Here is a 10,429-nt window from a genome sequence, read left to right on the forward strand (position 1 = left end):
GAGGTTGTTTCAATTGTTGTTGTAGGCAAGCTGAAGTTATTTTTAGACAAGAAACGTTATCTGTTATTGGATAATGTTTCATAGTTCCTCATATCAAGATTTACTTAATCTCGGTTTCTTGTCTCATTGAACAAGGGTATATCGTCTCTTTTTCTGAGAATAAAGTGTTTATTGGAATGGAGATTGGTTTTAGTTCAATGGAAAGTAACTTATATTTGTACTAAGGTTGTTAGTAATAAAAGCCTTGTTTAACATTGAAATGTTCAGTACGACAACAATACTTAAAACACCAAAGGTTTCTCCTAAGGAAAACGCCCATCTTTGGCATCTAAGGTTAGGTCACATCAACCTCAATAGAATTGAGCAGTTGGTGAAAAGTGGACTTCTAAAGAGTTTAGAAGAAAACTTCTTGTCGGTATGTTAATCATGCATCGAAGGCAAGATGACCAAACGACCTTTTACTAGAAAAGGTTATAGAGCCAAGGAAGCCTTAAAGCTTGTACATTTTGACCTCTGTGGTCCGATGAGTGCTAGAGCTCGAGGTGGGCATGAATATTTCATCTCTTTCATAGATGATTATTCAAGGTACGGGTATGTCTATCTAATGCAACGTAAGTCTAAAGCCCTTGACAAGTTCAAGGAGTATAAGGCTGAAGTTGAAAACTTGTTAGGTAAGAAGATAAAAACACTACGATCTGATCGTGGTGGAGACTATATGGACCTCCAATTCTAGAACTATTTGATAGAACATGGGATTGCATCCCAACTCTCGGCCCCAGGTACACCTCAGTAGATTGGTGTATCAGAAAGGAGAAATAGAACCTTGTTGGACATGGTTCGGTCTATGATGAGTTATGCTCATCTTCCAGACTCGTTTTGGGGTTTTGCAGTGGAGACTGCATGTTATATCCTGAACAACGTTGCCTCGAAAAGTGTTTCTGAAACATCTTTTGAGTTGTGGAGAGGCCGTAAAGGTAGTTTACGCCACTTAAGGATTTGGGTGTGTCCGACACATGTGCTTGTGGCTAACCCGACACATGTGCTTGTGGCTAACACATGTGCTGTAGGTGGATGATATCCTACTTATTGGGAATGATGTAGGGTATCTAACTGACATTAAAAAGTGGCTAGCTGCCCAGTTCCAAATGAAAGATTTGGGTGAGGCACAATATATTCTAAGGATCCAGATCATTCGGGATCGTAAAAACAAGAGGTTAGCCTTGTCTCAGGCATCGTACATCGATCAAATGTTGGTCAGGTACAAGATGCAGGATTCCAAGAGGGGTTTGTTACCCTTCAGGCATGGAATCGTATTGTTTAAGGATCAATGTCCTAAGACACCTCAAGAAGTTGAGAAGATGAGATGGATTCCCTATGCTTCAGGCATGGAACGACGGACTACATGCTCGTGTGTGGAGATAAGGATCTAATCCTTACAGACTGATAGAGATTCTCGCAAATCGACATCGGGGTCAGTGTTCACTCTGAATGGAGGGGTTGTAGTGTGGCGAAGCATCAAGCAAGGATGCATTGCAGACTCCACTATGGAAGCCGAATACGTAGCCGCTTGTGAAACAGCTAAAGAGGCTTTTGGCTGAGGAAATTCGTTACAGATTTAGAAGTTGTTCCAAATATGGATTTTCCTATCACTCTCTATTGTGATAATAGTGGGGTTGTGGAAAATTCGAAGGAACCTTAGAGTCATCGTCGGGGCAAGCATATAGAGCGAAAATACCACTTGATCAGGGAGATTGTGCATCGTAGTGATGTGATAGTCACGAAGATCGCGTTAGAGCACAACGTTGTTGATCCCTTTACAATGACTCTTACGGCTAAAATGTTTGAGGGTCACCTGGAGAGTCTGGGTCTGCGGGATATGTGGCATCTTGTCTAGGGCAAGTGGAAAATGATACTAGGATATGCCCTAGTTTATTGTATATTATACATGTCTTTATCTTGTATTGTACATTAGTCTCTTGAGGCATTAGGACAAGTGGGAGATTGTTGGGATTGGTGTCCAAATTCTCCTAGAGTCTCGTAGTTTGAATATATACACATTGTTATGAATAAAATAAGAGTTATTTTATCTGGCATTTACTCATATGCAATAAACAAAGCTCCATGGTTATCGTATGAAAACTTAAGCATGTATATGAGATATACAAGTGGATCATGCCTTAAGTGATAACCTAAATAGGTCTGTAGTATAAGGATTAAAGAGGGATTCCTGATCCTGGTGAACTACGGATAGGGCCCGCTTTGTAGAGGTTTGCAAGTGTGATAACTGGTGGAAATACAAGTTATTATAGCTCAAATTAGTAAAACAATGGGAGAAAGCGATGGTAAAATAAGCAATATTATGTTTGAAAGCGCCAAACTTAAAGGAATTGCGATCGCTAATGCTCATCGCATAAAAGCAGTTAATTTGCCTATTTTGTGCAGGTACAATGCGATGGCGCATATGAAATTGTGATCCAAGGGCACAATGTGAGAAAGCACTTAAATTTGTGACCGTGAGAAGTTTCTCAAAAGCAATTGCATAAAGACCTCACATAAAGACGACAACATAATAAATCATGATGGGATGTAAAGCTGATAACGGTCAATTTCGAAATTCAGTTGACAGCTGTTAAAAACCATACTGTTGCAAGTACATTGGACTTTGGGTGACTTTTAGACAGCGCAACAGAGTAGGGAAATTAATGTTGCCTATCTTTGCAATCATTAGTAAGAAGAGCTGCTTCACCTTGAAATCTATAAATACCCAATGCTACCAGAGAGAGAAAGAAGATAGAGATAGAGAGAGCAAGGATGTGAGGCGAAGCCGAGAGAAATCACTTTTCGGATAGATCGAGAGACTTCCGAAAAACATTACAAAGGAGAGAAGTCAAACCCTTGCGAGAGCAAGAGTCTGCAAATCGGAACAAAGTTGAAGTGATAAAGAGTAGTGTAAAAGGCCATGGAAAGCAAGACATTGCTTACATGGCTTGTTATTTCTCAATCCATTTGTTGTTTTGTACTCAACACCTTATTTGCAAAAATGGAAACTTCATTTCAATTTATGTTCAGTCTCTCCACACCATGCATGAGTAACTAAATTTGTGAATAGGTTGAGAAGTACTTAGCTAGCATGACTTAAGCTATGCATTTTATGCGATCATTTTGTCTTATGTATGCATCATTCATCATTTGAAAGTACTTGAGAGAGTAGTCTAAAGATAGAATCTAGGCTTGAGAGAGTCAAATTAGATCGCATAAGCAAGAGTAGAGACTTATAAATAAGTTATATATGCTGCTTTCCATACATATCGCATGCGTCCTAGAAATAGAAAATGTGGCATTATGCATTGAGAAATGTAGTACTAATATTTGTGTATAGCATGATCGCGTGACTTATACACCATTTTGAGAAATGTTAGCTAAATCGCTTCTCAACCCCTTCATTGTATACTTGTTATAACACTACATTTTCATCACTCCGCGTTCAACTCCATCGCATAGGGAAGTCTAAATCAAAACACCATCTACTTCTTTATCACCACTGCAAGAGAATCAGAGAGTCCGTCGCATATCTATTTAATAGTCTCTGTGTTCGACCCTAGACTTACCAAGAACTTAAGAAGGCTTATACTTGGGCTTTGTTAGGAAAACTTGTGTGATCATTGCATCCACACATCATCGCATGATAAACCATCACATCAAGTTGTGGCACCGTTGCCGGGGAATATGGTATAGATTATGCTAACATCAAACCTCTTTGTTCTTTGCAGCTTTTGACCTTTGTTGCACTGCTATTCCATCTGCAGAGGAAGAAGCAAGCATCGCATGAGCGAAGGACGTACTCGCAAAAGACAGAAAAACAGACGTAAATGACAAGGAAGAGTTCACAGAATGGCTGAACAACCTGAAGAACGAGTAGCAAATGAAAACAACATAATGGAAAATCCTATCCTACTGGCAAATGATCACAATAGACCCATCCGGGACTATGCATCACCAACCTGTATGATTTCTCTTCGGGAATCATAAGACCAGCATTGGATGGATCAAGGTTCTAGATGAAGCCAGTAATGTTACAAATGATACAAATAGCAAGACAGTTCGGAGGACGGCGTGGTGAAGATCTGCATGCCCATCTACGAAGCTTCATTGAAATTTATAACACTTCTGTGTTCCCTAATATTTCCCAGAAGAGGTTCGACTCACGTTATTCCATTTTCACTATGCGATAAAGCAAGAAAATGGGCTTATTCTCTCGAACCAGGAGAGGTAACTTCATGGGAGCAAGTTGTGGAAAAGTTTATGAAGAAATATTTACCTCCCATAGAGAATGCCAGAAGGAGGAAATTGATCACCAATTTTGAACAAGAAGAAGATGAATCGCTAAGTGACGCATGGGCGAGATTCAAGAGACTAGTACGCGACTTCCCACACAATGAATTGCTGGATTGTCTCCAAATGGAGATTTTCTATCATGGACTCAATTTTTCATCGCAGACAGCTGCCAATGCGGCAATAGCAGAAGGTCTGTTGGACAAAACATATGATGAGGCAAAGAACATTCTTGATCGAATCTCGAAAAACCACGAAGACTAGCAAGAAAGTGATCAAAGAATAAAACCCAGAGAAGGTAATGCAAGTAATGGTGCAATCACATCATTGCAAAATTAGATGAATGCGATGATAAATTTGTTGCAAGGCATCGCAATAAACAATTCAGGAACTCGAAGTGCGCAAGTCAATGCGATAAAGCAAACAAGCATCAGCTATGTTACATGAGAAGAATCACATTCTATTGAGGAGTGTCCACAAAATCCTCAATCAATCTACTTTGTAAAAAACAATCCTTTTTCAAACACTTATAACTCAGTGTGGTGAAATCACCCTAATTTTTCTTAGAAAAACAACCAACAACAAGGTAGTCAGCCTATGGCTCAGAGAGAGAGACCACCAGGATTTTTCCAAAGAACTAACGAACAGTAGCAACAACAAGCTAGCAGCTCTCAAACACCACCACCATCATCCCTGGAAAACTTGTTGAAGAAATACATCGAAAAGAATGAAACAGTCCTTCAAAACCAAGTACATTCATCATAGGACAAATTGCGGGAGAGTTAAAAAACAGACTCTAAGGGACATTGCCTAGCTCAACTGAGCTTCCACGCAATCTAGGGAATACAGGGAAAGAATACCGCCAAGCAGTCACCCTAAGAAGTGGAAAGGCGACGGTAGAAGTCAGGAAGAAGTCTAGTAAGACCGATTCAAAGGAGCAACCTGCAATTGAATCAAATAAACTGTTGCCGTAAACAAAGTCAAAGGAGTCCGAGACTATGGAACCTGAAGATGCGATCACCTCTAAGCCTCCAGACCATGGAACAGTGAAAGTACAGCTACCTCCATTTCCTTAAAGACTGAAGAAGAAACAAAATGATGAAGGTCAGTATCATCGCTTCCTGGAAATATTAAAACAACTACACATCAATATTCCATTTATGGAAGAGATAGAGCAGATGCCGGTGTATGCCAAGTTTTTGAAGGATATTGTTTCGAAGAAGAGAAGCACTGAAAAATTCGCCACGGTGGCATCAACACAAGAATCAAATACTATAATCCCACCAAAGATGTGCGACCCAGGTAGTTTTCCCCTGCTTAATAGGAGGGATCTACATTGGTAAAGCATTATGCGATCTTAGGGCAAGCATAAACTTAATGCCCCTTTCAATCTTCAAAAAATTGAATGTAGGATAGCTAACACCCACAACGGTGACTTTCCAACTTGCAGATAGGTCCCTGATACACCCTGAAGGAAAATTAAAGGATGTCTTGGTAACAATAGACAAACTCATTCTACCGTCAGACTTCATTATCCTAGATTATGAAGCGGATAAAGATGTTCCAATCATATTGGGACAAACATTCTTGTCTACTGGTCGTGCTCAAATAGATGTGCACAAGGGAGAAATCACAATGAGCATCAATGGAAAAAAGCTCAGGTTTAATATTATCAAGGCAATAAAGTTCCCAAAAGAGGAAGGCTTATTAGATTCTGACGATGAACACACTTGCGTTGAAGATTGGGAGTCCGAGGAAGAAAATGAAGAAAGAGAGGATGCGACAGCATCCTTAGAAACCGCCATGCAATAAAAGAGACATTGAACAGTGAGGAAATGTTGAATTTAGATGAAGGAAGAAAAGCACAGAAGCCCTCCATAGAGCAACCACCTACACTGGAACTAAAAACTCTACCAACCCACTTGAAGGATTTTTTCCTTGGCCAGAATGAAACCTTACTAGTCATCATATCCTCTACGTTACCTGAAGAAAAAGAAACTGCACCGCTCAATATTATAAAGAAATATATTAGAGCAATCAGATGGATGCTCGCAGACATCAGAGGTATTAGCCCGACGTATTGCATGCATCAAAATCGACTTGAAGAAAACCAGAAAGGCTCGATAGAACCTCAACGCAAACTGAACCCTGCGATGAAAGAGGTTGTCAAAAAAGAAATCATCAAATGGTTAGATGTCAACTTTATATACCCTATCGCAGATAGCACTTGAGTTAGCCCCGTGCAATGTGTTCTGAAGAAGGGTAGGATGACAACAGTCCCTAACACAAACAACGAGTTGATCCCTATGAGGACTGTCACAGGTTGGCGGATTTATATAGACTATAGGAAACTCAACGTGGCGACAAAGAAAGATCATTTCCCCTTACCTTTCATTGATCAAATGCTCGACCGACTAGCAGGGAATGACTATTTCTGTTTTCTTGATGGGTACGCAGGCTATAACCAAATTATGATCGCACCAAAGGATCAAGAAAAGACTAAGTTCACATGTCCATATGGAACATTCGCCTTTCGTCGCATGCCTTTTGAACTATGCAATGCGGCTAGTACGTTTCAAAGGTGTATGATGGAAATCTTCTCCGAGTACCTCGAAGACTCAGTTGAAATCTTTATGGATGATTTCTTAGTCTATGGGCAAATATATGAAATCTGTCTGCAAAACATGGAGAGAATACTTAAAAAATGTGAAGAGACTAATCTAATGCTAAACTGGGAAAAGTGTCATTTCATGGTCAAAGAAGGAATTGTGCTTGGGCATAAGGTTTCAAAGAATGGGCTAGAGGTGGATAAAGCAAAAATTGAAGCTATAGAAAAACTCCTACCTCTAGCAAATGTGAAAGCTGTGAGGAGTTTCTTAGGACACGCGGGGTTTTACAGAAGATTTGTGAAGGACTTCTCCAAAATAGCCCGATCGTTGAATGCGTTGTTGGAAGCTGATAGACCTTTTAACTTTGATCCACACTGCCTCACTGCATTTAAAACACTAAAAAATGCTTTGACTACAGTGCCAATTCTGATCGCACCCGATTGGGCAAAGCTATTCGAGCTGATGTGCGATGCCAATGGATATGCGATGGGGGTAGTCTTGGCGCAAAAGTTAAAGACAACGTTACACCCCATCGCATATGCTAGCAGAACATTGAACTCCACGCAGGTGAATTACACCACCACCGAGAAGGAACTTTTAGCGGTAATTTTTGCGATTGAAAAATTCAGAACTTACTTGTTGGGATCAAATGTTATAGTCCACACAGACCACTCGGCGATAAGATATTTAATGACCAAAAACAATTCGAAGCCTAGACTAATCCGATGGGTTCTCTTACTTCAAGAATTTAATGTGGAGATAATCGACCGAAAGGGAACAGAAAACCAGGTCGCTAACCATTTATCGAGGTTAGAGAATCCTGAAGTGGATCGCATCCAGTCAGAGGTGAACGCATCATTTCCTAATGAGTAGATGCTTAAGATTAAAGAACTACCCTGGTATGTAGATATTGTCAACTTCCTGGTCTGCAAACAATTTCTTAAAAACTAAACATCCTATCAAAAGAAGCGGCTCATTCATGAATGCAAATTTTACTACTGGGACGAGCCAAATCTCTACAAAAGGGGACCAAACCAGATATTGAAACTCTATGTTCCAGAGACTGCTTTCCAGCGCATACTTTTTCAATGTCATGAATCACCCTATGGAGGGCATTTTGGGGGACAACGCACGACAACAAAAGTTTTGCAATGTGGGTATTACTGGCCCACTCTGTTTAAGGATGCATGAGAATATTCCATGAAATGCGATAAGTGCCAACGCACTAGAAGCATTTCAGAAAAAAAAATGCGATGCCAATGAACATCATATTGGAGGTGGAACTATTCAAAGTTTGGGGTATAAATTTCATGGGACCATTTCCATCGTCAAATGGTCATAAATACATTCTATTGGCCGTCGACTATGTTTCCAAATGGATTGAAGCAGTTTCATGTGTTGCAAATGATGCGGCAACAGTCTCTAAGTTTTTACAGAGAAACATCTTCACTCGTTTTGGCACTCCACGTGCCATAATAAGTGACAAAGGGACCCACTTTGTGAATCGTATTGTTAACAAACTGTTGATCAAATACAATGTCCATCATAAGATCGCCATCGCATATCACCCCCAAATAAATGGACAAGTAGAGGTTTCTAATAGAGAAATCAAGTCGATATTAGAGAAGGTGGTGAATCCATCCCGGAAGGATTGGGCCATGAAGCTTCATGATGCCTTGTGGGCATATAAGACTGCTTATAAGACACCCATAGGCATGTCACCGTATGCGTTGGTGTTTGGAAAGGCTTGTCATCTGCCGTTGGAACTAGAGTATAAAGCAACGTGGGCAGTTAAGAAGCTTAACTTTGATCTTAAAACTTGTCATCTGCCATTGGAACTAGAGTATAAAGCGACGTAGGCAGTTAAGAAACTTAACTTTGATCTTAAGGCTGTAGGGGAAGAGAGAAAACCTCAGCTACTAGAGCTAGACGAATGGAGATTACAGACATATGAGAATTCCAAAATTTACAAAGATTGCACGAAGCGATGGCATGATAAACGTCTTTGTGAAAAAAATCTCCAGGCAGGTCAGAAGGTATTACTGTTCAATTCTAGGCTGCATCTCTTTCTAGGAAAATTGAAATCGCGTTGGTCCGGGCCTTTCATAGTTAAGGAAGTATTCCCACATAGAGTGGTAGAATTGACAAATGAAGATGAGACCAACGCATTTAAGGTAAATGGACAAAGAGTGAAGATGTATCATGGAGGAGATTTCCAATGCGAAAAAATCTCCGTTGACTTGGGGAAGCTAGAATAAAGAAGAAACACGGTCCCTGCAATGATAAGCGATGCACATTCATCAGGAACAAAGTATATCCTTTTTTAGTATTCTTTTTTGTTTTTCTTTCAAGAATCTACCTTAATTTTTGCATGGTTACTACTCTTTATAATTGCCAACTCTTTCTTTCATACTTTTTATCTTCTTGATATTCATCACACTGACCGTAGTAAACGATTGCGATGGAGCAATGCGATAACCTCAAAACACGATCGATTCAATCAGCCTATCGCAATCAAAGAATCAGCCCACCGCAGGAAAGGATGCGATCAAAATGATGCGGGCGAAAAATTAAATTTGGGGGTTGTGTCCTTCCTTGCCTCATCATATTTCAATTTTTGCACTTCTCAAATTTCAATTTAATATTGCTGAATTCTACTATCGCATCCACTTTCGTTTGACTTAATCCTGAATTTTTTATTGCTTTATTTGGTCGGCGCATTCACCCCTTGCCCATTATGACTTCAATGATGACATTTATGCTTATTTTCTTATCGCATGTACTAGAGTCAGATTAATTTCAGGACAATTAATTCACGAAACATTTCTAAAATTTAGTGGTCTACCAACTTTCCTTCAAAACTGTTTTTTATGAAATTTCATGAGTCCATCGCATGAATTATTTTGTCTTTCAGCAATGAGGACATTGTTGCGTGTCAAATTTGGGGGTAGTAATGCTATTTTCAACTTTGTTATTTTTAGAAACTTCAATTAGAAAAAAATATAAAAAAATTATATAACGTTGAGATCGGATCTTGCTCGTAATTGGATGTCTGCATGACACCCGTGGAGGTAAGCCAAAACGAAGGTGGGAGTCATGATCAACGCAGGAATCAAGTGATCGTAACTCTGCTGCCAAATAAAGAGATGGACATAAGTTTTGACTGAAAAAGACTGCCTTGCTGATAGTTGGATGTCCGTATGACACCCATAGGGGCAAGCCAAAACGAAGGTTGGACACTCGGATCAGCACAAATCACAAAATGAATATCTGAATCGTGCGAGGGTCAAAATCACTTGAACACCCTAGTTTGATAAAGTTTGAAATAAATCATGCGATGTTCTGGAAACGAGTAAAGATTTTTTTGAAGATTAAGCTCGCAGTTCCTAATGATTAGAAATATTTCAGGAAGGGATTAGGATAAAAATTAAGAAGGCGTTGGTTCAACAATTTGAATAAGGCACCTTGAGAAGCCTAGTAGGGTGAAG

The 10,429-nt window shown here is 39.7% G+C and overlaps 1 protein-coding gene across 1 annotated transcript; it reads left to right on the plus strand.

The window, feature by feature from the left end:
• The first annotated feature begins 5,492 nt into the window (after positions 1–5,492).
• On the plus strand, positions 5,493–6,144 carry LOC150036823 (uncharacterized). Its single transcript, XM_090313249.1, has 2 exons — positions 5,493–5,634; positions 5,783–6,144. The coding sequence occupies exons 1-2, from the start codon at positions 5,493–5,495 to the stop codon at positions 6,142–6,144; spliced, it is 504 nt and encodes a 167-aa protein (XP_090169375.1).
• The last annotated feature ends 4,285 nt before the right edge of the window (positions 6,145–10,429 follow it).

Source organism: Benincasa hispida, chromosome 4 (genome assembly GCF_027475165.1).
Source record: "Benincasa hispida cultivar pf3 chromosome 4, pf3_genome.v1.1, whole genome shotgun sequence".
Classification (NCBI taxonomy): Eukaryota; Viridiplantae; Streptophyta; class Magnoliopsida; order Cucurbitales; family Cucurbitaceae; genus Benincasa; species Benincasa hispida.